This window comes from Gloeophyllum trabeum, assembly GCF_000344685.1.
Source record: "Gloeophyllum trabeum ATCC 11539 unplaced genomic scaffold GLOTRscaffold_00003, whole genome shotgun sequence".
Classification (NCBI taxonomy): domain Eukaryota; kingdom Fungi; phylum Basidiomycota; class Agaricomycetes; order Gloeophyllales; family Gloeophyllaceae; genus Gloeophyllum; species Gloeophyllum trabeum.
In genome coordinates, this window is record NW_006920412.1 from 1595384 (window position 1) to 1620600 (window position 25217).

A 25217-nucleotide genomic window follows, 5' to 3' on the forward strand; every position below is an offset into this window, starting at 1 on the left:
GGGTATCGAAAAAGGCGCGGCCAGTCCGTATTAGTGAAAGTGGACACTGCTGCGACATACGGGACCGTCAAGCGCGCGAAACGCAAGTTCGGCGAGATGGCCAGTGACTCGGATGGCGTTCCCACCAGCGACACAAGTTCCAGCTCAAATCCCGTGTCCTCCGACTCGACGCCAGCCGCAAACACCTCCGATGAGACAGCAGACATTGACCCCGCGGATTTCATTCAAGAGGAACTGCAGTCTTTCGCCGAGCTCGTCGACGAGCTTGTACAAGGCGCCGTCAGCAATGATTTCAATCTACCGGAAGCCACTCCTCCGCGCACTGCCGCCCCGGCTGCAGAGCCTGCTAGTATCCCTCGAAATGAGGTGTGGCTCTTGCGGAATCTTTTTCTCTACTCCTCTGGTACGGAAACCTTTCAAACCCTGACTGAACTCTGGTCCCGAGGACAAGACAACTTAGATCTTGAATTGCAATACCAGGAGGTAATGAATGCATAAGTTTTCCTGCTATTGATCTATTAGACAGCATAGTATAATCCTCATTATCTTCATTATAGTACATAGTTCCTATCTTCATGTATAATATCTTAGTTCTCGTTTACTTCGTGTCCGTGAAGTCGCAATGCGTTCACGTGACTTTCACGCATTAACCTTGACCGCCGTTAAGGTTAAAACAGTCAAACCGCGGTCAAATCAGTTTAACCCGGTTTGACCACGGTTAAGCCCATCACTGGTTGGACTTGAACAAATTTCTCTCTCATCCTCTCTTTCCCTTCAACCACCACCATCTGCCTGTCCTCGCCTCAGCTCCTCTCGGCCTGTTGTAGCTGTTGTCTCTACTCGACATGGTACGTGTACCATATCTACAGCGATGCTTCGCTGATGCTCGATTTGCTGGGTAAGTGTGATACTCTTGCAGTCTCTGAACATACTGATGATGGAGCGTGCGGCATATCACCTTAGTAGTATTTTCATTTCTGAAACAGCAGGTGCACCACAGGAAGATTGGGTCTTGCGACATGCAAGATGTATCATTAGATGCTCATATGTGTATGTAGTAGATACATATAATGATTACATTGTTTTCCATGCATCCATATGAGCTGCGCCGTCGAGCAATGGGGTGGGAAAGGGGACCAATCCAGGCATATGGTATGGGATGGCGTGATTGATGTTATCAGTCCCGTGCAGGTCATGTGACTCTATTTGTGCAACATTTGCGCTATCCCGCGGCAAGAAACTCATGCAAATATTCGGTCTGATTCATTCGCGAGGGCGATTTTCTTGCTCCTGTTTGGCAATCTCAGCGCAAACGTTTGATTCCGGATTTTGACGCAACATTTGTACAAATACTGCCGGGCTGTGTAGCATTGTATGATAAGCATACCAAGGATACAAACACTACATATCACACGTCCTACTGATTGTAGAAGTAGGAGGCCGGCAAAGGTTTAGACAACCTGTCACGCTTGATGCTGCTCGCGGATTTGCGATTGTCACTTCTCATCGGGGAAGTAGAGTCCCGCTCAGCAGTTGCGGGACTATCAGGGAACACAGCATTCAGCAGATCCTTCAATCTCTGCGAGCTGTCGCGTATCTCACTGGTTGGTGCAGCTCCGCTATCCCCAACTCCTTGTAACGGGAGAGTGGACGCCCGCCCTTTTGCCTTCTCCAGATCATCCTCCGGGGTCGGCTCGGCATCGAGAGGAAGCGGAGATCGAAGCACCATAATAATCAGAAAGGCAGCATAGGTCAAAACTCGAAGTAAATCAGCAAATACCGCAAAATATGCCAACGCTGCAGCAGACTCACGGAAAGCCGGATTCACCCAGCTGGCTATTAAGATGTACATGTTAACCAACATGCAGACGCCTTGCTGGTCAGGCGCTGGAACGGTATTAATCATCGACTCTTTCCTAGGTAAAACCTCGTGTTGACTCACTTTGATCAGGACAGTGAAATTTCGGCGTCCAGGCGACGTAGGCCACGGCCACTCCTGCAAAATCATCAACTGCTTAGGTTGTCTGGCGTCATGGCGCGTGATTATGCTCACCGATATGTGCCATGAGGAGAAACAATAGGCGTGCAGCATCCAGCCATACTCGGAATCTAGTCAAGATTCTGCCGGACTCATTAGACGGGAAGGTGGATGCAAGTGAACGACCACGGACAAGAGCGGGAGCATGACAATCGTGATAGTGTTGACGATGAGAAGGAGGACTGCGAATGATCCTAGCGCAATTTAACACATCTCAGATGTAAGTAAATTAGGACAGAGGAACAAGCGGCAAACTAACGTTGTTGAGGGTCAGAAACATCCCAACGTAGGAATATCTCCAGGCATAATAATACAATCCACACTAGACTGGTAAACGATACAATAGCTACGCGAGGTCGTTCAGTAATCCGGGCGGATTAATTACTGGGACGTACTGAAGGCGATGCCCCTGACTCGTAGAAATACAGGCGAAGACATCCAGGGTTTGCATTAACGTTCTCAAGAGGATACAGCCAGCCAGGCTACCAGAGCCGGAGATGAGAGGAGCGAGCTAAAGACGGGGGTATGCCACGGAGGACTAGTTCAGGTGAACTGGCTATGTATAGGCAGTAACATTCAATTCACGTCGGGTCGGCCATTGGGCGGTGGCACGCAAATGAGCTTGAGCCTTGCAGAACAAAGCCCGTGGGCATGTTCTTTTGTAGTTTACGTGAGCGCGCTTGTCCAATCAAACTCTGTCATCGTTCGTCGGCATTTCCCGTCGCATCGGAATTCGATATGCCTCCGGCATGCCTTCGTCTTGCCTACTTCAGAGTCATAATCCTGCACACTTGCAGGCCGTATACCGCTGTTGCCCCAAAGCCTCCAGTGGATTCGGTCATCAAAGTAATCGCATCTAATACGACCGCTGCAATCGTGCTAATTTTGCTAATTTCACTGCACGCACTCAGGAGCCATTACTCTATGCCTTCCGACTCTCCACGCTTGCGCCGTGTGCGCTCATGTCTAACATGTTTGGCGGTTGCTGCCAATGCGTGGGTGCTATAGCGTGCCTTTCAGATCAGGTGGTGTTCATCATACATTTATAGGATTTGCGCTGGCGGGATCTTCACGTTCCCACTAATGTCTCCTGCATTGGCACAACACCTGAAGCTCACGCAGCCTCAATTAACGACCATAGTGCTGGCGTATGTCTGAATTCCGCCAATTTGACACTACCCATATGCCAAATTCTTTTGATGTACAGCGGCATGGTTGGTCAATATCCATTCGCAGCTGTGGTGGGGAAAGTCATTGACCGATATGGCCCGTGGGCTTGCTCGCTCGTTGCGTCCTTACTATTTTCCTCCGCCTTCGGCTTGTTTTCGCTAGAGATCTCGAAGACGCCGGATGATATCTCGCAACCTTCATTATCATCGTTCGAGCGGCTCACGATTTTATTCTTCATTGGGGGACTGGGCACCGTATTTTCGTGAGTCATCCCCTCGTCTGTAACGATTACTGGGTTCATCTTGTTCAGGTACTTCTCCGCCTTGTTTGCGGCATCGAAGAACTTCCCAGAATACATCGGCCTAGCCTCGGGGGCCACCATGGCGTTGTTCGGACTATCCCCCCTTTTCCTCTCTTTCCTGGCGTCTGCGTTCTTCACAACACCGGAAACGGGATTAGACGTGTCTCACTACCTGACATGCCTTGCCATACTTGCGGGTGTCGTGAATTTCTTCGGTGCCCTGACTATGGGGACCCCGCAGACGCTGGCGCAAAAGGCTCAAGAAGACGCGGACACTGAGCAGCCGGATGAACACACACAGTTACTGCCCGGAAAGGTATCGACGGCAACCGGCGACGTTGTTCCTGTCGAAGAAGATGGAACAGTGCTCGATCTGCTTAAAGATGTCCACTTCGGGGCTCTCATCGCGGTCGCCCTTTTAGTCTGTGGAGTCGTGAGTATCTTGCGGATCTAACAGTTGGAAGCTTTCAACAATTCAACAGTGCGAGATGATAATGTCGAATATGGGCACTATCGTGCTTTCCCTTCCGTCCTATTCAAGATCACAATCCCAAATACCGGGCATTCAAGAAGTTGGGACCGACTCCGCGACCTCTACGCAGGTCCGTCTTCTGTCACTTTCTAACACCATATCTCGACTGGTGGTTGGTCCTCTCGCGGACTTCGTGTCTCCTGTGGCTTCGTACCTCCCGAACGGCAACCGACAATTCTTGCGCAAACACCACATTAGCCGTGTCGCCTTCTTGGCGCTCGCCTCTATATTACTCGCGGCTACTTTCCTGGCTACAGAACTGAGAGTTCGAACGCAGCAAGATCTTTGGATTTTGAGGTAATGTGTGCCTTTTGTTTCTGCTTCACATGCTAATGGTTTCGCAGTGTGGGCACTGGGATAACATACGGAACGACCTTTACAGTTCTGTAAGTTGTACGTCTCGTCTTTCCATGCCACTGCCTGACTGAGACTTTCGTTGTAAAGGCCGAGGTGAGAGACAGTGCCGTGCCACGAGTCTGGACTTAACCTACTTCCATGCAGCATCATCTCGTCCATATGGGGTCTCAAGAATATGGCGAGAAACTTTGGTATCGTCTCTTATGCGCCGTTTGTAGGCACACCATTGTTCTCGTACCTGTATGCATTCGTTGCCGCTGATCATGCCCCGAACGGCGGTGTTTGCGAAGGGGTAACGTGCTGGGAGCTTACGTTCTGGGTTTCGGCCGGGGCTGCTCTAGTTGCGCTGGGTGTGTCTTCGTTCCTTTGGCGAAGATGGAAAGGAAAGTTGTGACTTGCTTTACTCGAAGCTGTACGAGTACTAGTATTCCATAAATTTGCAGATATATGGCGGTAATCATGTCATAGGTATACATAGTATGTATTTTACTATTAGTAATGTGTTTGAATGCATAGTACGGCGGCCCGGTTGGACCGGCCAGGAGTCATCATCATCGTCATCGACGGCGCGTAAACATGCACTCGGTCTCTCCGGGTGCACGTATACATCTGTGCGACAAACCTCATCAAACGCACCTTTTTGCTCTATTGTGCCTAGAACTACACTGTCATGACTGCTAGACCTGGACCCATACTCTTGCATACAGCAGCAGCGGCTGTCATGGCATACGGTTACAATAACCTCGGAAGCCTTATACAGAATGCCTGGATTGAGAAGCAGAAGGGCGGACATATGCAGTTTCTGACCATACAAGGGTGAGATTTCTTAAGGCTCGCGAGTTGTTACAAACGTACTGAATGCGGAATACTACCCGTCGATAGCCTTATGATTGCCTGGTTGACCATGATCATTAGCTTGGTATTGGACCTATTCCCATCGTTGACGCGTATGCTTCTTCCCATATGAACTCTGTTGTCGAAGCTGAACGATATCTCGGGTCTGCCAGCTTTACGTCGAATCAAGCGGGTCCTTTTTATGATAGCCCTGCCAGTATGTCTTCACGAATGACGCGTATGGACAGCCCACTTGACTATGCTCAGGTGTCCGTAGTTGTTACGACCATATATTGGAGTTTAATTCTATTCATGCCGCACATGATCCTCCAAGCCAATCCTGGGACTACCCCTCCTACTTCGTCTACCGAAGCACCTCAGCTCATGCGGATTCCCCTCAAGATGGACTTGGCTTTGCATGCCGCGCCCGGCGTCAGTCTGCTTGCCGACTTCATGTTCTTCGAGAGGAAATATGACCAACAAACAGCCCTCTACGCGGCGCCTGTTTTGGCTGCGCTTTCCGGTGCTCTGTACGGTACCTGGGTCGAGTACCTCGCCAAATTCAACGGATCATGTGAGTGTTCATCTCTCCCCGGGCCGCGTTCGGGCAAGAACGACGCTTACGATGATCATTAGTTCCATACCCTTTCTTGACGGAGAATCCATTTGAGATACGAGTGGCCATATATACAGGAGCGGTTACGCTCGCGTTGGTATCGTTCTGGATCATTAACTCGGCGCACCCTTGAGTACTTCTCATTCTCAATGAAAGCTAGAGTGCTTGTAATTAGACCTATGTATGGATGATTGACGCCATTATTGTGGATCCAAGGCTCGGCAGTGGGGGTTTAACAGTGCCAATCATGTGGAGAGCGTCGGAAAGACTAGCTTGATAGTGATGAATCTGTGTCTCGGACGCTACATAAGCTGCTGCGGCCAACGGAATTATCGACGCCACTGTGGCTCTGGTTAGGGCTACATGCCATATCGGGTAAGGCTTCGTTTTCAGCTGCTTCCGTTATGTCCCCCAAGCTCGTGCCTTCGAGCTTTATCGGACAGGTCACTATTGGACCTGGTCAAAGTACGTAGTACGTATACGATTCGTTATGCGTACAACTTTGTAGATGCTTTCTCGCGCCCTGTTTAGCAACTTGAAGCCGAATACTTGCCACAATTCGCTCTCCACACGCACGCGGAAATCTCGAGTTATGTATTCTTTTCGCGAGTACATTGACCTTCCATACGCTCAGACCCCTTCGCGGGATCTATACCATGAATTCGACCTGTTTGCCCCCTCTGTACAAGGAGAGACGGCTCTGTTGCCACTGATTTGCTTTGTGCACGGGGGTGCTTGGAGAAGGCAGGCGGAATCGCTGACGTACTACGGTCTTTATTGACGTCCTTGGTTTCGTTAGTGAAGATAAGTCGTACCATCGCAGTCTCGCTCGGAAGCTGGTCAACAGTACAGGATACCCTGTGGCCCTCCCAAACTACAGGTTGACGCCGAAGTCGCCCACGGCGGATGATTATCTACACCATCCTACACACGCCGAAGATATCCTCCAATTCCTGAAGTATATCCTATCCTGGGGTGGCCCTGAGTCCCGGGCGCTTTACGATCCGTCCATGATATATCTGCTGGGCCACAGCTGTGGAGCCCACATGGTTACCTCGATCCTCCTCGACTCTTCCCACGTTACTCCTTCCCTGACCCCTCCGCCGAATGTACTCAAGGCCGTTCAAGGGGTTGTCCTATCTGAGGGTATTTACGACCTCCAAGAGTTGCTGAAGAGCTTCCCTGGATACCGAGACTGGTTTATCGAGAATGCCTTCGGCAAGCGGGACGACTTCAGTCTTTTCTCCACCACGTCTCTCGATGCCCGGGAACATGCCATGCATATTGAGTGGCTCGTGATCCACTCCAAGGGCGACACTCTCGTCGACGAGGTGCAGAGCCGTCTTATGTACACGCATCTCCGTTCATTATACCGCCGGCGGGATAGACTCGCGGACAACTATATTAAAATGAGCTTCGACGATTTAGACGAAGAACACAACGATCTCCTGCGGGGCGACAAGTTTGTGCAGATCGTCACAGACTTCATACGAGGACAGCAGTCGACCAATTAACGCAAGCGTGGGCGGGCTAAAATACATTCATTATCCTTCTATCTCCTTTCTCAAGCATACAGGGAGTTGAATACAGTCTCCATGACAGCAGCGGCGCGTTCGCAGTCATCTGCCGTGTTGTACAAAGGCGCGGGTGCCAATCGTATAACGTCTGGCTTTCGCTCGTCTCCCACCACTCCATAACTCTTCAACTCGTCGAAGACCTTCTGCATAATTCCCGCTCCGGTTGGTAGGAATAACAGTGACAATTGAGCACCTCTGCTTTCCGGCTCGGAAGGTGTGATTATGGTGAAACCAGGTTTCCCCACCGTCGGAACCCTCTCTCCTTCGGGTAACAACCGGGTATTCGCATCGGGATACAGTTCTGCTACGTTCTCCGTCGGAACGTACCATTTGGATTGTCGGAGCTTGCTTTCGAGGAGTCCCGTTAATTCGAGAGATTTGGCTCGAATGGGGCCCATCAATCCGGCTTCCTCGAAGACTTGCAAAGACCCTAGTAGAGAGACGGTTGCCAGAACCGAAGGATTGGATTGCTGAAAGCCCTGTGCCCCTCGGATCGGTGAAAAGGTTGGAGGCATCTGGAACCTTGTGGCAGGATCATGACCCCACCATCCCGCGAGCCTGGCGCACAGACGTAGCGTAAGTGCAGGAGACAGAAGCGGTTGATACCAAGATAATCGGAGCGCTGACAGGGAATCGGTTCATGCATCAGACGCCACTCACTTCGGCAGTACTATGTCGTCCCATCTGTCATGCATGTACAAGCCTGCGATCCCTCCCGGCCCAGAATTGAGGTATTTGTAGGAGCACCAGACTGCAAAATCTACTCCCCAGTCATGTAACGAGAGAGGCACGTTTCCTACGGCGTGTGCAAGGTCGAATCCACATATACATCCCTACTGCCGAATACCATATGCGATGCCGGCGGTGGATCAAATGGAAGGAGAAGTCAATGGCCGCGTCAAGTAGAGTTGCAGGGAAATGCTAGAAGAAAATGCGAACCTGTTCTTTGGCAGCCCGTGTAATGGATTGCATGGGAAACCACTGGCCGGTGTAATATTGCACCCCGCTGAACAAGACAAGGGCAATGGATGTGCCTTGTTCTCGAATACATTGCAGGATATCTTCTTCTCTCAAGACAAACTCTCCTGGCCTAGGCGAGAGTTCAATTATCGCATCTTGAGGCTCGAAGCCATGAAGTAGTGCTTGAGAAGCGAACGCGTACTGGCCGAAGTAGGTTAGAGAGGAATTACGGCTCGGAGAAATTCCCAAGGAGTATAAAAGACTTGCTTGATCGGAAGGGAAGGCACGTCCTTCACATAAGATCTTATACCGCGTGGATGATGGCTTGTAAAATACATTCATCATCAGATGAAGGTTAGCCGTCAAGGTGCCCATGCAAGCTACTTCAGATTCGTGAGCACCTAGGAACGCAGTGAGGTACGATCCATGTAATCAGGGACGGAGAGCTAGATTACCCAGTAGCCTAGCTAGGTAGGGAGTGACACGGTCGGCTATATTCATCCACTCTCTACCATGGGGGTGAGAGAAGTGGCCTTCCACAGCCCTGCGATAAAGGAACGTCGCTCAATAATTTGTATCAAGAACGGGGGAAGGCAATCAGGGTGTACCTGGAGCCCCAGACGGAAAGTTCTTCACTGACTAGTTCGGCCGAACGCTTGGGTAATGCACCTAGAGAATTTCCACAGAGATAGGTCGACGCATTATCCCCTACAAGCACGGTCAGGACCGGACCAGCAGCCGGAGACCTGGGGATCCGGCGGACCTTGTTCTGGGGGCACGCGGAGTGCGCCGACGGCGTTGTTTGATGGGAGTACAAAGAGGTGGCGAAGCATGAGAGCAGCAGACAAGGCAGAGGTTATAACTGCGGAGAGCACGTTTACGCCTATGTCGGTTCCACGGCGCCAAACCCCGAGGTCTTCTGTGGGCGCCCCGATCGATCAACTTAGATCGCCGGGTGATCTTGCGCTATCTCGGCCCAGCCAGTCAGCCACGCTTTACGAACCTTGGATATTACGTCTCTTCATAAACGGTCAAGCAGAATCCTCTCTTGCGCTGTTATGGAAGAGCAAAAGTCGCATGCTCGCAAGGTCGTTGTCGTGGGCGCCGGGCCCGTCGGCTGTCTCTCCGCGATGGCCATGGCACGCATGGGCTGGGACGTCGACATTTACGACGGCCGTCCGGGTGAGCTCCGGGCATTTCCAACTTACTCGAAATCTAACGCGTCCTTGGCCTCACGTAGACCTCCGCTTGCCTTCGTCCAAGGCAGCGACCCAACAACGCTCCATTAATTTGGCTATATCTTCGCGCGGAATTTCTGCGATTCAAGCGATCGACCCCGCTGCGTCAGACCGCTTCCTCCAAACGGTCATTCCCATGCGCGGTCGCATGATACATGACACACGGGGGAAGACATACAGCCAATTATACGATAGGTACGGCCAGGTAAAACACGTTACACTTTCTCGTCTCCTATCACGGACGTCAGCCTGCCTTCTCCGCGAGGCATGCATCGGTTCCAGGCGCTGTCAATACAGTACTCATATTTCGGCGAAATTGGGAAGCTAAATTAGTGCTCACGCTCTTCTTTTCCTATCTCTGTAGTGTATTAATTCGATTGACCGCGCCCTTCTCAACGAGGGTCTCCTGGACGAAGTTTCCGCCGTCCCGAATATCCGTATTTTCTTCAAGCATAAAGTCATAGCGGTCGATTTTGAAGAAGGTGCAATGACTGTTCAAGACATTGACTCGGGCATAAATCATCAGGTCCAGTTTGATTTCTGCATCGGGGCCGATGGCAGTTACTCCGTGGTCCGGCGCCAGCTCATGAGAGTTGTCCGGTTAGTTCCTGTCTCTGGTTTCTGGTAGTCTGGGAACCTCTTTATTCTTCATATCTGATATCCTCTCTAACCAACGGCGCCCAAACGTTACGTCACGTCCGATAGCATGGATTATCAGCAAGAGTACATTCCGCACGAATATATCGAACTCAAAATGCCAGCAGGACAAGACGACTCGGGGAAGCCAACGTTTTTATTGGAACCAAATCATCTTCACATATGGCCTCGCCATTCATTCATGCTCATCGCCCTTCCAAACAAGGTTAGGACACGTTATTGGGGGCATAACTCCATCTTGATCCTTATGTTGCCCGCATGGTTCTCACGCGCGCTCTTTCCAAACCCTAATTTTACAGGATAGAACGTTCACTTGCACCCTATTTGCTCCTACCACGGAGCTAGATCGTCTGCGCGACAAGCCCGCTATCCTGGAGTGGTTTAATGAATATTTTCCAGACGCTGTCAAGCTGATTGGGCAGGGAACTCTGCTAGCAGATTTCCAACGCAACCCTCGTAGCCCTCTCATGTCCATCAAGGTATGGTTAAACTCCGTCTCTTGTTTCGCAACCGGTGGCAAGAATAGCTCGATCATAGCGCGGCCACGCCGTAATTACCCGCTCTCCTTTACCGTCTTCTCCGGATTTATTTTGCGTCCGCTTACACTTCTCCATTTCTGGGGCGTAGGCCAAACCATATCATTACAAGGATCGCGTCGTTATTCTTGGCGATGCCGCCCACTCTATGGTACCTTTCTATGGCCAGGGCCTCAATTGTGGCTTAGAAGACGTCCGAGTTCTCGATTTACTCATGCGCGGTGAAGCCGTGGACCCTAACTTGCGGGAGAACCATCGGGCAGACGCGGCCATCCAGGGCGCCCCCGAGGAGAAGACAAGGAGGATTGACGAAGCTTTGGCCAGGGCCCTTCAACGATATTCCGACACGAGGCACGAGGACCTTTTGGCTATCTGCCAGCTCGCCATGGATAACTAGTAAGTCGTTGCTTCGTTTCACAGACGTTGCTACGACGGTTTAACCATGCCAAATGACTTCTCATCACTCGTGGTGACGTGGCCCCATTTCTTCCTGGACAGCGTGGAGATGCGACACTCCGTGACGACGCCGACCTATCTATTCCGCAAAGCACTGGACAATATCCTGTATCTGGCGACGGCCCGCAAGCCGCCTGCAGCTTGGGACGAGATTCTCTCTGACCCTGCTTCCCCCTTCCCGGCAGGCGAGGTCCGCAGCGAATGGCTTCCGCTGTATACCATGGTGACCTTTCGTCCCGACATCAGTTACGCCGTGGCGAAAAGGAAAGCCGAAAGACAGTCTCGTATTTTACTCGGTGTGGGATGGTGTGCGACAGCGGTGACTGGATTTGCTTGCATAGGCATTGGGCTGATGCACTTCAACAAAGTATACCGACGAATGTGATGTTGGACGCCGCCTGTCTGTTCGATTCTCCATGGCGGATATGTATTCCTAGAATCCATTAATTAAAGACCGCGACGATGATGAGAAGCGTTCGCTGGATGATGGGGAGAATGACTAGCACGCCGGCTCCGACCATTCGCATTAGGCTGACAGGCTATACATCATCCATTCGTATTCGCGAAGTGATAGCACGTCTACAAATAATAACAAAAGCGAGTAGAACATATAAAAACAAAAAGCAGTCAGGTCAGTGTGTGCTTATGAACATGCGGGACAGGGTAAAAGGCAGCAGAAGAAAGGAGCTACATGAGACGTTATACTCGTAAATAAACAAGGCCGGGTATCCAAGACTGGTGTACATTCTGCCCGCCTGTGTGTTCCAGGAATTGTTATGAGAGAGGCGCCGGACGAAATACCCGACGTTCACGACTTCGACTTTGGAGGCCTGCCTCTCTTCCTCTTCTCGCCGGTGTGGGCTTCACCGCCCTCCTCCTCTCTCTCCGCAGCCGCGGCGCTCGTCTCTGGCTTGGGGTTCTTGGGAGGACGTCCGCGGCCCCGCTTCTTTGCAGGGGGCTCATCCGTCCCTGACTCTGCAGCAGCAGCAGTCTCGGGTTTAGGCTAGCAACAGAACATTCGTCATACGCGGGTCGGCGGAGGGAAGTCACGTTACGACTCACCTTGGGCGGGCGCCCTCGCTTTCTCTTCTCGGTCTTCTCCCCAGTCTCACTCGTACTGGGACCGCCGGCGGAGGTGGCGGACTTCTTGTTCTTGGAACCCTTGGGGCGACCTCTGCCCCGCTTGACGGGCTGCTGGAGTTCTTCTGCGGACTTGTCGGCCGCTCCTGGAAGGTAGAAAACGAAAGCAGGGGGCGTCAGCGATGCTGCCGGATGTCTTACACGCGTCTCATCGATCAAAAACCAGATTCGCAGCACGACAGGTAGAACGCGAGCCTTACCGGCTTCCTCTTCCCCCGCCTCAGCTGGCTGGTCAGCCGGGGCCTGCTCCTCGAGCTCGTCGACTTCGGCGCCCTTGGTGACGTCGTCCTGCTCGCCAGAATCGGACATGTTGATAGAGGGGGGAGGGAGAGGGCGGAGTCGGGGGTTGGAAAGGAAGGGAAAGAAGACAAGAAATGGGTGCGTGTCTTTTTAATGGGTAAAACCCCCTTCGTTCCGAAAGGTGTCCGGATCTGTTCAGGTTGTAATTCTTCTCGCGTACATACGTGAACCAAACCGGGTTTATTATATCTAGCAGGAATCTGGGGCAGGAATATAATTCGCCGGAGCAGAAAAGAAGGATAAAAGGCTACGTAATATTGTCCTTTACAGCCCGAACGGCGGGCCTGAAATGATGTATCCACGGCGTCGAAGTGACCGAAAGGCCTCGGCCCTCGTCCAACATGATTAAACGGGCCACTCGCCGCGACGGTGCCGCATGAATACACGCTAGCGAGCGCACCGCTGTGCTCGCCGCTCGCCGGATATTCGCAGGTCACGATACCATAACACCCATCGGCGGCGCAAGGAGCTCGCTGCTCCTGCCAATGCCAGGAACCGTATTTCCCGTGCACCGTCCGCCTTTATTATTAATATCGGACGCATAATCCCACCTGTCAACCATCGGCGTCCTCGCCGTTCTTTGATATATTCCTCGAAATTCCAATCGAATCTCCATCGAATTATCATGTCCCATGCGCGTTCAGACCCCGCGAGGCGCTTCCATCGTGACTCCGAGTAACTCCGCCCGAAATAATGAAATCTCTCACGCCACCGCCACGATCTGGGCCTGTCCTAATCTCGCTCAGATTCCCCGCCGCGCCACTGTCTGCGGTACCGCCACCAGCAGCCACGCTGCTCTCCTCCCGCTGCCCTTCGTCGCTGCCCTCTTCTGCCTCTCGCCCCACTACATCCCAGAAGACCCCCATGCGTTTCCCAAATACCGAGTGACCTTCTTGAACGGCCTGCCCGTCCTTAATCAGACGGCAGACTCGTGGCTGCAGGGCGGCCTTAAAGGCGGCGAACGGGAGTTTCTCGAACAGCCGCTGGACGACGATCAATGGCAGGCGAATCCATTTCGCAAGGGTATTGGTAGCGGAGATGACCTGCAGCAGGACTCTCTGAGCGAGCCGGTCAGTACACCCTGAGGTGTTTGCATTATGTACCAGAACAATGGTTAATCATGCACAGCCAGCCCATTGAGAGGCCTGCTGTTAACTATTCGCTAGAGCTTATGAAAATTGGGCCCCATCATTCCTATCTCTGCTATATCCCCCCACCGCCGGCCAACCCACCGCCGACGGAGGACAGCCAGCCAAATGTCACCCCCGTGCATAGTTGGTCTCTACTGCAGCCGCTCTCTGGTACATGTTTATACGTGCGTCCGCTTGTTTTTCGTCCGTCCCCCTTTCAATCAACTAAACGCAGCCAATCACTACCTAGCACAAGCAAGGTTGGTTTACATATTCGTATTGCCATAATTCGCACGTCCGTCAATTCCGGGAGATGCCCCATGCGCACCCGCACCCTGGTAAGCCCATCACGTTGCCTTTGGTTATTTTAGAAAATGATAGATCAATTCGCGGTGCAGGGGGTTACAGGCCAGAAGAGGACCCTGATGTAAGTTCATTTCTTAGCACAGTCCTTCTCGAACTTGCGCTGACCTCATCCACCTTATCTGATATGCAGTCTGAGGTCTACGCTTTGGGAAGAGCACCCCCTGCCCGGAGCCTGGTGCGGAGCTGACTGTCTCCGAAGAAGCCGCGCTCGCGGCCGATGTCGAGTTGGCCCGAGACGCTGGCTCGAATTACCTGGTTCAGCGCTGGGGCGACGGTACAATCTGTGACAAAACTGGCAAGCACCGGAAAGTATAAGTCCAGGTCAGTGATAATTAACATAGATTACAGGGGTTTGCATAATGGACTGGACTCCGCGTTTCGCGAGCGGTGGTTTATACCAACCAGATAGTAGTTCACTTGACTGAGGCGCATCGGACCTTCTGGTGCTAAAGATGGGGAGACGCAACGCCTGCCAACGGCGCGAGTCGCTTAGTAAGCAGATTGTGGCTGAAGACTGGCACAAGTGCGCCTTGACCCAACTCGCCGTGTAATGACATCGGAGAGTGATTAGAATCTCTTGTAGGATGATATAATGGGTCTTTGGGATACAGAGGATGTGTGATGGCATTTTTCCCCCTTATACATAAGGATGTACATCATAGCTTTCCTATTCCCTCAATTCCCATGCTCAACCACCCATTGATTGTGCTTGCAATGCTCAACAGATTACCTTGTGAGATCCCACATACATCATGAAAGGTGTATAATTATTTTATTCAGCTGACTTGAGGCAGACTTAACCAATTAGCATGTATGACTCGGGATGGTACACTTCTTGTTATGGCTGTAGGCAGAGATATTATGCTTCAGTACACCCAAATATCTGCAAGGGAAGGGAACCATATCAAGAATGCTATATATGAAGTCTGAGAGAAGCTGTGCGGTCTTTAGTGCATTGGAGAGCGGAAAGGCGACCTCCAGTGTGACACCAGAACGCGGTTGTCACACACGTCACACAGCCAGACGCGCTGATTTCAGGCGTGTTGTGACTCAAATGCGCCACGCGCATGCAGCTTCCTAGAGTCATTTTTGGCTCTTGCGACATTAGTACCAAATGTTCTGAAGACATATCTGGATGTATCGGAAAACTCGGATTCTTCGAAAATGCATCGTATCTTCAAACACTAGTCAAACAGATCTCTTTTTCACCCTATATGGAGGGAAAGAGGCAAAGTACCGGAAATCCAACATTTCCGATACATTTTAATCATCCTTCTGAGCATTTCTCTCAGCTATATCTTAGCCTGATTCTCGCAGTGTGAAGTGATCTACGTGTTCTCATTTTCGTGACACTCGCTATTAGGGAACAAACAAAGCCAAATAACTCGCCGCGCGACCCAGGATTGCGTCTCCCCACTAAAGATGAGCTTCACTGCACCTCTCGAGGTACTGATTCCTCATGAGGAGCTTGTATGTAGGTAGTACAGTAGTATAATGGTACTATATGGGGTGTAATGTTGCAATAAGTAGGGCAACTATGATGCTGTGAAGAGCCCGAAGGTGATCCGAGGCTGCCCTTGACCGTTGCACTTCTGTGCGCAATGACCAGCCCGCAATTATGACGCACGTATGTACCGGGTGAATGCACACAACGAGAGAGCATTATGCCATATCACGAGGCTACCATTGAAGCTAGCCCTGGCCATTAATACATGGTGCGTACCAAACATAGAGCCTTTGCAAGAATTACTATGCGAGAAACATGCTCACCCGTCCAATCCACCACGTCCCATTCACCTACTCCGGCGTCACGATCTTGCGTACACGGCGACGTCGTCCCAGAGCCATCCAGGCTGGGCGAGGAAGAAGGCTCCCGCCGACGTACTCCTCCGCCGTTTCGCTGCGCGCCCCGCTTCCTCCTCGATTGTTTCGTCTGCCGCATCTGTCTCGTCCCAGCTACCCATGCTCCCATCGTCACCCGCAAAGGCTGATATCAACGGGGAGGGAAACCGTGGGCCAAAGACTCCCTTGTCCTCTTCGTCGTCCATGTCCTCGTCTTCCTCGTCCTCGGTTTCCTCGGTTTCCTTGTCTTCCTTGTCTTCCTTGACAGCCGCCGAAAGCTCGAAGAGGGTGTTGCTATGCGAGGTACCTGCGCCGGAGTTCTGGCCGAGGCCCAGCTCGATAGATGCCTTAAGATCGGCGCGCTGCGACTCCGCCCGTCGCGCCTCCGCCTCCGCCCGTTGCGACTCTGCCTGATCAAATCTGGCCGATGCCTCGAGTTCCATGCGCTTGTTCGCATCCTTTGCCAGAGACTTCCTGTACACCGCAGTGACGTGGAAGGGGTCCCGCATGTAGTCCTTGTCGTTGAGGCGATCGTTGTTTACGAACTCGCCGTTTTCAAGAATCTCCTTCCATAATTTGTCGAGCTCGTTGTAGTCGCGAAGGGCCGGCGCCGTGGGCTGCTTGGCATTCGCCCGATTCTGGTGCTTGTCGAGCTGATACAGATGTCGATACCAGTTATCAAGCATTTCGCCATAGTCCGTGAGCCAAGAGGTTAACGCCGGAAAGACAATTGGCGGAAGGCTTAGGTCGATGTTGCCGGTGCCTGTCAAATACGCCCGTTTGGCAGCCCCACCCACCGGAACACCGTCTCTGAGCGTATAATGCAGCAAGAACTCGTCCACGATCGCAAGGGCGTCCTTTGTAGGGACGGGCATATACAGAACTATCATGTATACGCCCACCCAGAAAAGAGCCTCCAGGTCGTCTTGAACACAGTGTAGGTGAGGCTTCTCGCCTTGCACGCTCACAGACATGAACATCCATGTGCCCTATGTACTGTTGAGTATCAGTACGAGCAGTACCACAAGGGAATACTTACTGTACGGTCAGAGCGCCCAGAGCTGTTTGGTATCTGTGCGAGGGGATTGATGGTCGGATCCTCCTCGCATGCCTTTAGACTGGGCATCGGTGCGCACAGATCCCAGTCCGTCAGTATGCCCCTCTCCGATTGAGGATCGTAAAGGATGTTCCATGCGCTGAAGTCCCGATGGAGCTTACTGCATTTGAAAACAGCCATACGGTGACCTGGAAATGGTCAACTAAGTGACGAGGGGATGTGGAAAAGCGTACAGGTTAACGCATCGTGCAGTATCTGAAGCAGATGCTTGGACGACAGGAACTCCCATAGAGGTCACCCGGATGTTTCCGCCAGGCGGAGGTGTATGCGCGGGTGGTGCGCCCTACGCTGGCCCTTGTTCCAGGACGCATCGACGAACTTGTGCGTCCGGGTCTTCTGGCGCGGCCCGGGGAGATCGCCGCCGCAGAAGAGTGTAGGCGCAAACTCCACATTCTCCGTGTTCAGCTGATCAATGACCACTGACTCTGGTATGACCTTGTCGGTCTCAGATCGCCACGAGTCTTTGATCCAGACGATCTTCTTGTCTTTCGGATCCCAAGCTGGGTAGCCGCGGGTCGCGCGCGCGTAGCCTGCGCTGTTGGACGGTCGGCGCCCAGATGTAGTACCAGCGCAGCCCCTTCGCCGGCTTGCCATGTTTGACAGGCACGCCCATCTTACGAATGGGCTCGGCGATCTGGGTCTCCTCGTTGATATATGGCTTGAAAGCCTCTCTAGCCGCAGCAGTCCTCTTCCGCATTATCCCATGCACAAACGGTCGTGTCGAAGCCCTGCTCCTCGCGGCTGAGATGATCGAAGCGGAAGAAAAAGTCGTTCAGGCGGTTCGGCTCCAGCTGCCCAGTCCATTCTGTTCGCTCTGTCACGATGATACCATCACGATCGGCTCGAATGAGGCGGAAGTAGTCCCTGGTGAAGAAGACGAAGAACGAGAAGCAGCGGAGCTGGCGTGTGTGGATCTCCTCGATGTATCGCAGGATCTGGCCTATCGACTCGCTGTTGCCCGACGTGACACGAGGCTCGAAGCGACCAGGGCTCGCCTTGTCGCAGAAAATGTCTTTTTCACGCTTCCCCTCGGCGCCAAATTCGCCTTTGCGAAACTGAGTGACTTTGCCACCCTGAACGTCCTCCGCGGTAACACTGATATATGTACCGTTGTCTGCGTCATAGGCTATCGGGTCAGGCTTCAGCTCCTCGCGAGATTTCGCGAGTTTGTCAGGGTTGTTGCTGCTGCCCAGGAAGGAGTGCTTGCGCATCATCGTCTTCGCGCCGTCGAGCTGCAGAGGTCGTCAGTAAGGCTATCCATGAGACCAGACGCTGGGTAGACGGCTCACCAAGATGGAATACAGGTCCGCTTCTTTGCATTTCGTCTCGACGATGTAGGTGTATTCGGGAGTCTCTGGCGTAGAGTTCTGTGGTATGAACTCGTGGAGGAAGTCTTCGATAGGCATGGGGTCGACACAGTAGCCGTACAGATCCGCAGTCATGTTTTTTGTCTGAGGAGCACCTGGGTATGCGGCTCTCTGTAGCTGAAGTAGAGGATATAGGGGCTGGGGAATCGAGAACGCGGCGCTTCCGCCCGGCTCGTCTGGAGGGACCTGAGGACATGGACGCGGCAAGTCAGTACTAGTCAGCGGGCAGCAAAATAACAGATAATTCGAAAGGAGATGCGCACAAGTTCGGCCCCCGGCCCGGCTTGCCGCGCCACTGCTTGAGGTACCGCCACCAGCTGAGCGACGCTGCTCCTCGCTGCTCTCCTCCCAGCACTATGCTGCCCTTCGTCGTCGCTGCCCTCCTCGGCCTCTCGTCTGTGCTCGCGCGCTCGCCCCACTACATCCCAGAAGACCCCCATGCGTTTCCCAAATACCGAGTGACCTTCTTGAACGGCCTGCCCGTCCTTAATCAGACGGCGCACTCGTGGCTGCAGGGCGGCCTCAAAGGCGGCGAACGGGAGTTTCTCGAACAGCCGCTGGACGACGATCAATGGCAGACGAATCCATTTCGCAAAGGTATTGGTAGCGGAGATGACCTGCAGCAGGACTCTCTGAGCGAGCCGGTCAGTACACCGTCAGGTGTTTTTATTATGTACCAGAACAATGGTTAATCATGCACAGCCAGCCCATTGAGAGGCCTGCTGCTACTAACTACTCGCTAGAGCTTATGAAAATTGGGCCCCATCATTCCTATCTCTGCTATATCCCCCCACCGCCGGCCAACCCACCGCCGACGGAGGACAGCCAGCCAAATGTCACCCCCGTGCATAGTTGGTCTCTACTGCAGCCGCTCTCTGGTACATGTTTATACGTGCGTCCGCTTGTTTTTCGTCCGTCCCCCTTTCAATCAACTAAACGCAGCCAATTGCTACCTAGCACAAGCAAGGTTGGTTTACATATTCGTATTGCCATAATTCGCACGTCCGTCAATTCCGGGAGATGCCCCATGCGCACCCGCACCCTGGTAAGCCCATCACGTTGCCTTTGGTTATTTTAGAAAATGATAGATCAATTCGCGGTGCAGGGGGTTACAGGCCAGAAGAGGACCCTGATGTAAGTTCATTTCTTAGCACAGTCCTTCCCGAACTCGCGCTGATCCCGTCCACCTTATCTGATGTGCAGTCTGAGGCCTACACTCTGGGACGAGCACCGCCTACCCCGGAGCCTGGTGCGGAGCTGACTGTTTCTGAAGAAGCTGCGCTCGCGGCCAATCTCGAGTTGGCCCGAGACGCCGGCTCGAGTTACCTGGTTCAGCGCTGGGGCGACGGTACAATCTGCGACAAAACTGGCAAGCACCGGGAAATAGAAGTCCAGGTCAGTGATAATTAACATAAATGAACAGCCCTTTTCAGCTGATGCCTGTCGGTGTAACTGCGGGTCCAAAACGCTTCTAGTTCCACTGCTCGATGACCATGACAGACACCATCCTCTTCGTGAAGGAAACCAAAACCTGCCACTACGTCATGGTCATTCACACACCTCGCTTGTGCGGCGAACCCGGTTTCAAGTCTAGACACGAACAGCGCGAAGAATCCTTCATCCGCTGCAGGGAGATCGTCCCTTCCATAGATGGTGTCGACAAGAGCCTGCCGGAAACAGATTATCCGTTCACTTTATCGCAGCAGGCGCCCAAAAAGCCCATATTACCGCCTGCTGCGCCAACCAAAGCGCCGCTCGAGCGCGCTACAGGCGTTTTGAAACAAGCTTTGAGCGGCGAGGTCCTCAACCGCGCTTTCGAAGCTCTTCTTGCTACCGAGCAGGTACCAAGAGGTGAAGTGGTGGTTGAGCGCCTTGGGGACACGGACGTCGTCATTGAATTCCTGGATGCGGATGCCCTCCTAGCCGAACACGGGGAGGGTGAAGGCGTGCAAGCTATCACGCATGAGCACTTGGCCGAAGCTCTTCGTGCCGCTGGATTTGATGTCAAGGGAGAGAAGAAGAGACAACCTAAGCAATCTCCGTCCAGTGACGAGAAGTCTGAGGAGGACGCTGGCCGGGCCTCGGACCCATCCTCGCAATCCCATGACGAACTCTGATGTATCTGTGCATATATAACGATATATAATAGGATTTGATTGTTTTGATTCGGAACATACAGATGAGCTTCTCCGTGGATGCAAAGTCCGCCGGGCCATTGGCATAAAAATTACAGCAAAATATATAGATGAAAGAGTTATAGCAGTCGCTCTATCATTAACGATGGTGAACGCCAAACATAAAAGAGCATATAATAAAAACTTTTGTGTAGCCCAACAGTCATCATCGCCATCTAAAATGAAGCAGAGGTAGCGATCGATAATAAATGACGTTAGATGGATATAGGGGCAGTTGAGGCAAAGAACTCGAAAAGCAGATGCCTCGCCGCGGAAAGGGCATATGTCTACAAAGAAATTGCAGTCCCAGGTGGTACAAAGGGATATTTACATGGACTTCGTCTGGAGACCCCCGCCAGGGCACTTCTTTATTGGATTTCCATGACTTGCTAAAAGAAGCGCCGCTTGTGCGCCTTCTCCTCGACAGCGACCTGGATGTGGTGGTGGTTGCTCTGCAGACGCTCGACCGAGCAGGGGACAATGCTCTTGAGCCACTCGTCGCCGTCGTCCTCCTCTTCCGGCTCATGGCAGTGGTCCTCACAGATATGATTGCCGGGCGTCTCGATACCAGAGGAGTGGTGGCATCCACAAAGAAGATCGTCGTGCTTGCCCCGACCCTTGAGCAAGTCGGTCAGGGTGCAGCGGGCAGAAGGCTCGATGTGCATCATCCTGCGCAGCGCAGGCCGAGTTTCCCGAGGGAGCAGGCGGAAGATGGACTCGGCGCCACCGCCGTTGAAGGTGGCGACAGAAGCTGCGCTGTCCTTCCTCGAGCGAGTTGACGTTGACTTGCTGCTGCCGCCGTTAGCGGCCGTGCCACGGATGGTCGTCTGTGAGTCCTCCTTGACCTTCCTCTTCCTCTCTTCCTCCTTTTTCTTCTTCTGGTCCTCCTCTTCCTTGACGACGCTCAGGGCCTCATCGGCAGCAGCCTTGACTCTCGGACTGGTAGGTCCATTGAACGTGTTCGCGCGGACTCTGTGGCCCCTCTCAGGAGGCGGGGCGAGCAACGGCAAGCCCGCGTTGACAGGCTTCATCGTCGGGGTCTTCACATCATCCTCGTTGACGACGCCGTGGATGGTCCGCGGAGGCTCGAAGAACGCAGGGCCAAGAACAGGGCTGGCCGGCAAACTCTCGGTCGACTGGCCTGGCCGCGCAAAAGTCCTCACGCTCGGGTCCATATCTTCCGTCGGGCTGTCGACCTGCCGGAGGCCCAAACCCAAACCCAAACCCTGCCCGTTGCCCATCAGCGCAACGTCCTCCTCGCGCCACACCGCGGGCAACGTAGCCGTGCTGTGCGACAGAACCGAGTTCGGGTGCTGCAGCGACTGGCGGACGCGGTCCCGGCGGATTTGTTCTGGCGAAGCCGAGCCGTCCTTCTGCAAGACGGACGAAGGTGGCGACGCCCGCGAGATCGCAGTCTCAGAGGCAGAGTACTCGGACGACGAGGCGATGGATGGCGTCCGGCTGGAGGCGGCCGTACTGCTCAAGACCGAGGCATCCGAAGGGTCAAGGTAAGTGCCAGTGCTCTCCGCCCTCCGCGGCATCGACTGGAGGCCCGTCGAGCTGCTCCTCGAGCTCGGAGCCAACGACGGACTCTTCCTCGGCGAAGTAGTCCCATTCGCCTTCTCCTGCTTCACGTCGCCGTTCTGCTCGGGGGCAGGCAGCTTGGGCACGGGTGGGGGCAGACTCGGCTTGCGCTCCTTCTTCTCCCTCAGATCCGGGTGCGCGTTCACAAACGCCCTGAAGCTCGCATCCTTGCGCGGGTCGGGAATCGTCCACGGGAACCGCCTCAGGACCATGCACATGAATATAATGCCCACGCTCCACACATCCGTCTTGCGCGGATCGTACTTCTCCTGGCTGAGCACCTCGGGGGCGAGGTACGGGTCGCTCCCCACGACGCCCGACGCGAGCGTCGTCGACTTGCCCGGGTAGTGGAACACCGTCGCGGTGCCAAAGTCGATCAGCTTGACGATGTTGTCCTTTGTCATCACGCAGTTGTCCAGCTTCAGGTCGCGGTGCGCGAGCCCGAGCGAGTGGAGGTACTCGACGCCGTCGCAGATCTGGCGGAAGACGCAGTAGATCTCGGGGCGCGTCATCTTGCCGGACATGACCACGCTGAACAGGTCGTACGGAGCGTACTCCATGACCTACCGTGCGAGTCCAAGGTGAGGAAAGGGAGAAGCTTAATCAACGGTCTGCCCGACAGCCATGCAATGCTGTACGCACCTCGTAGTAATGCCCGTGGTCGCTGACAATGTCCACCGTGTGGATCACATTGATATGCTTCAGGGTGACACCGACGCAGAACTCGGCGGTCACTTTCTTCTGATACTCTTTATCACTCTCGCCTGCGCGCTTTGGCCTAAACTCCTTGACAGCGAAGATGGCACCTAGAAATAACGGCGCTCAGCAAGTCGCTCAAAAACCATTTTGACTTGGGTACACACCATTATATCCGTGCTTCGGTGCGCTCTTGATCAGCCTAACAGTCCCACCAGCCCCGCTGCCCAAAACACGCCCCCACTTGCCATACTTCTTAGTCAGATGCGCCTGCGTGAGCGTCCCCATGGTCGGGATCGGGTTCGTCCCCTCGCGCTGGTGATGCTTGCCATGGTGCTTCTCGTGCTTCCCACCCTGCTCGGACGGGCTGTGCTTCTTCTCCTCCGGCGTCGCAGCCTTGGGCGAATGGCGCTGGTGCTCGGCCGGCATGGGCGTGACAGGGTCGCCCGTCGACTGCTGGCTCATCCAGCTCGTCCCCGATACGCTCGAGGTGATGCTGGGGCTGCCGCGCCGCGACGAGCGCGAGGGGCTCGTCGAGCCCACGCTGAGCTGCGACGGGCTGGGCGGGTCGGTGCTCCCGCCGCTGTCCTTGCGCACCTTGGCCGGCGTCGCCGCGCCGCTGTCCTTGTCCTTGTCGCCCTTGTCTTTGCGGAGGAAGGACGAGAAGCGCGCGGAGGAGGCGACGCGCCTGGGTTTCTTCTTGCCGTCGCCGTCGTCGCTGCTGCCGAGGGCAAAGTCCTTCTCCTTGACGTCGGCGTCCTTTTCGCGCGCACGGACGGCGCTGTCGTCCTGCGAGGCGTGGTGCGCGTCCGCGACGACGGATAGATCCACGACGTCGCGCTCCTGCACGTTGATAAAGTGCTCGCCGCGGAGCTGCGACGAGGTCGCGATGTGGGCGCCGGGGGACGGCGGCGGGGACAGGGTCGAGGAGCGCTGATGTCCGTGGCCGTGGTCGACGCTGGAGGGAGTATGCGCATGCGATGCGTGCGAGGACGAGGGCGAGGGGTGGTGCGAGTGGTGGGGAAGGGTGTGGTTGAGGAAGCGCTTGAGCTCGCTGAAGGGCCCGTGGTGGTGCTTGGTCGACTTGTCCTTTTCCTTGTGCGGCGCGTCCTTGGCCGAGTGCAGAGAGGGCGGATGCGAGTCTGGGGGCGTGTGAGGATGCGATGACGCAGCCGAGGTGTAGCCTGATCCGGGTGCGGAGAGCATATTGTTGGCGGGGACAGCGAGGTATTCGGACGCGGGGTGCTCCCTCGGGCTCCCGGGTGGGCTACACGTCGAGGGCGTATTGACGGCGGACGACGCGGAGAGGCGATGGGGATGTCGGCCGGTGAGAGCAGACATCGAAGGCTTCTTCTGGCGGGTGCTATTGGGTTTGGATGGGCTCGGAGCAGAAGGGGCAGCGGGGATGGAGGTAGGGGGCGATTGAGCGGGTGGGTTATGTGCGGAGGGGTGGGGTGAAGACGGAAAGGGGCTGCTTTGGGAGGCGGGGGAAGGAGCCTGGCGGGGCAGATATAGCAGTGTAAGCACAATGCAAAGAGGCGCGGGCAAGCGACACACGAGAGAAAGGAGGGAGACGTGATTAAGCGGGGGAGGAAGCGTTTGGTAGGGCGAAAAAGGGAAAACGCCACAACGAGAGTGAGACAGCGAATAATGGGGGCGGCCACGCCAAGTGGATGATACGTCAGAAGGGAAGCTCACCTGCTCCTGTGCTTCGGGGTATCTGGCGGTGTTGTCGCGGTCTGGGACGGTGAGCAGACTGGCGTCGGGGGCGTCGGGGGCGTCGGGGGCGTCGAGGGCGTCGGGGGCGTCGGGGGCTGCGCGGGCGTCAGGGACGGCGGCGGGGAAGAAGGAGCGCGAGCCCGAGGCTGAGCGCAGATGGGGCGGGCGGGAGTTGGAGGGCGGGCGGGAGAGGAGAACGGGCTGCATGGGGGACGCGGAGAGCATTGTGGGCAGAGGTCAGAGCATGGACGAAGATATTAGTCGTTGTGGAGAGAACGTCGATAAACGGGGCGTCCGCTGCCGACATCATGCCGCGCCCGATGCCACTGCTCGCCCCTGCCTTCTCCCGGTCCGACCCACCGGCCCCGGCCAGCGTCACGACTCGCTCTCCGCATGCAGCCAATGGCAGTCTGACCCTAGCCGAATCAGTCATCGCATCACGTAAGCCACCCCAGCTCGTCCCAAGCCGCTCGGCACCCTCTCGGCACCCGCCATCGTCGCTGCTCTGCT

General features: G+C 54.3%; 13 protein-coding genes across 13 annotated transcripts; 7 read left to right on the forward strand and 6 right to left on the reverse strand.

The window, feature by feature from the left end:
* Positions 1-96: 96 nt before the first annotated feature.
* Positions 97-498, forward strand: GLOTRDRAFT_126688 (uncharacterized protein; the record flags this gene model as incomplete). Its single annotated transcript, XM_007865255.1, has 1 exon — positions 97-498. The coding sequence occupies one exon, from the start codon at positions 97-99 to the stop codon at positions 496-498; it is 402 nt and encodes a 133-aa protein (XP_007863446.1).
* Positions 499-1283: 785 nt separating this feature from the next.
* On the reverse strand, positions 1284-2655 carry GLOTRDRAFT_110068 (uncharacterized protein). The gene is made up of 7 exons (XM_007865256.1): positions 2434-2655; positions 2298-2384; positions 2172-2232; positions 2054-2121; positions 1943-1996; positions 1813-1887; positions 1284-1758 (listed from the first exon to the last, which is right to left on the reverse strand). The coding sequence occupies exons 1-7, from the start codon at positions 2474-2476 to the stop codon at positions 1418-1420; spliced, it is 729 nt and encodes a 242-aa protein (XP_007863447.1). The 5' UTR covers positions 2477-2655; the 3' UTR covers positions 1284-1417.
* A 433-nt stretch (positions 2656-3088) lies between these two features.
* Positions 3089-4792, forward strand: GLOTRDRAFT_36893 (MFS general substrate transporter; the record flags this gene model as incomplete). Its single annotated transcript, XM_007864747.1, has 6 exons — positions 3089-3186; positions 3246-3470; positions 3519-3942; positions 3992-4338; positions 4386-4422; positions 4517-4792. Coding segments are annotated over 6 exons (1407 nt in total), but the record flags the coding sequence as incomplete, so codon positions are not given.
* A 318-nt stretch (positions 4793-5110) lies between these two features.
* GLOTRDRAFT_110070 (uncharacterized protein) lies at positions 5111-6111 on the forward strand. The gene is made up of 5 exons (XM_007865257.1): positions 5111-5214; positions 5281-5345; positions 5406-5449; positions 5500-5806; positions 5869-6111. The coding sequence occupies exons 1-5, from the start codon at positions 5120-5122 to the stop codon at positions 5979-5981; spliced, it is 624 nt and encodes a 207-aa protein (XP_007863448.1). The 5' UTR covers positions 5111-5119; the 3' UTR covers positions 5982-6111.
* Positions 6112-6440: 329 nt separating this feature from the next.
* GLOTRDRAFT_104122 (alpha/beta-hydrolase) lies at positions 6441-7362 on the forward strand (the record flags this gene model as incomplete). The annotated part of the gene is made up of 2 exons (XM_007865258.1): positions 6441-6592; positions 6648-7362. 2 exons carry the CDS (start codon positions 6441-6443, stop codon positions 7360-7362), a joined length of 867 nt encoding a protein of 288 aa, XP_007863449.1.
* Positions 7337-9218, reverse strand: GLOTRDRAFT_114675 (kynureninase; the record flags this gene model as incomplete). The annotated part of the gene is made up of 7 exons (XM_007865259.1): positions 7337-7983; positions 8086-8258; positions 8365-8586; positions 8653-8786; positions 8841-8929; positions 8994-9093; positions 9149-9218. The coding sequence occupies 7 exons, from the start codon at positions 9216-9218 to the stop codon at positions 7413-7415; spliced, it is 1359 nt and encodes a 452-aa protein (XP_007863450.1). The 3' UTR covers positions 7337-7412.
* Positions 9219-9515: 297 nt separating this feature from the next.
* GLOTRDRAFT_104124 (uncharacterized protein) lies at positions 9516-11657 on the forward strand (the record flags this gene model as incomplete). The annotated part of the gene is made up of 7 exons (XM_007865647.1): positions 9516-9567; positions 9626-9828; positions 9988-10223; positions 10329-10485; positions 10580-10759; positions 10908-11212; positions 11315-11657. The coding sequence occupies 7 exons, from the start codon at positions 9516-9518 to the stop codon at positions 11655-11657; spliced, it is 1476 nt and encodes a 491-aa protein (XP_007863838.1).
* Positions 11658-12080: 423 nt separating this feature from the next.
* GLOTRDRAFT_126692 (uncharacterized protein) lies at positions 12081-12721 on the reverse strand (the record flags this gene model as incomplete). Its single annotated transcript, XM_007865260.1, has 2 exons — positions 12081-12275; positions 12335-12721. The coding sequence occupies 2 exons, from the start codon at positions 12719-12721 to the stop codon at positions 12081-12083; spliced, it is 582 nt and encodes a 193-aa protein (XP_007863451.1).
* A 623-nt stretch (positions 12722-13344) lies between these two features.
* GLOTRDRAFT_126693 (uncharacterized protein) lies at positions 13345-14523 on the forward strand (the record flags this gene model as incomplete). Its single annotated transcript, XM_007865261.1, has 5 exons — positions 13345-13782; positions 13845-14027; positions 14093-14180; positions 14241-14269; positions 14362-14523. The coding sequence occupies 5 exons, from the start codon at positions 13345-13347 to the stop codon at positions 14521-14523; spliced, it is 900 nt and encodes a 299-aa protein (XP_007863452.1).
* Positions 14524-15857: 1334 nt separating this feature from the next.
* GLOTRDRAFT_136960 (uncharacterized protein) lies at positions 15858-17761 on the reverse strand (the record flags this gene model as incomplete). Its single annotated transcript, XM_007865262.1, has 3 exons — positions 15858-17039; positions 17090-17267; positions 17406-17761. The coding sequence occupies 3 exons, from the start codon at positions 17759-17761 to the stop codon at positions 16017-16019; spliced, it is 1557 nt and encodes a 518-aa protein (XP_007863453.1). The 3' UTR covers positions 15858-16016.
* Positions 17762-17838: 77 nt separating this feature from the next.
* Positions 17839-18609, reverse strand: GLOTRDRAFT_126695 (uncharacterized protein; the record flags this gene model as incomplete). Its single annotated transcript, XM_007865263.1, has 2 exons — positions 17839-18399; positions 18457-18609. The coding sequence occupies 2 exons, from the start codon at positions 18607-18609 to the stop codon at positions 17839-17841; spliced, it is 714 nt and encodes a 237-aa protein (XP_007863454.1).
* Positions 18610-18890: 281 nt separating this feature from the next.
* GLOTRDRAFT_136961 (uncharacterized protein) lies at positions 18891-22491 on the forward strand (the record flags this gene model as incomplete). Its single annotated transcript, XM_007865264.1, has 6 exons — positions 18891-19178; positions 19241-19426; positions 19492-19579; positions 19640-19668; positions 19738-19929; positions 20010-22491. 6 exons carry the CDS (start codon positions 18891-18893, stop codon positions 20649-20651), a joined length of 1425 nt encoding a protein of 474 aa, XP_007863455.1. The 3' UTR covers positions 20652-22491.
* Positions 22469-23363, reverse strand: GLOTRDRAFT_56934 (Pkinase-domain-containing protein; the record flags this gene model as incomplete). The annotated part of the gene is made up of 3 exons (XM_007864841.1): positions 23156-23363; positions 22935-23098; positions 22469-22855 (listed from the first exon to the last, which is right to left on the reverse strand). Coding segments are annotated over exons 1-3 (672 nt in total), but the record flags the coding sequence as incomplete, so codon positions are not given.
* Between the last annotated feature and the right edge of the window lie 1854 nt (positions 23364-25217).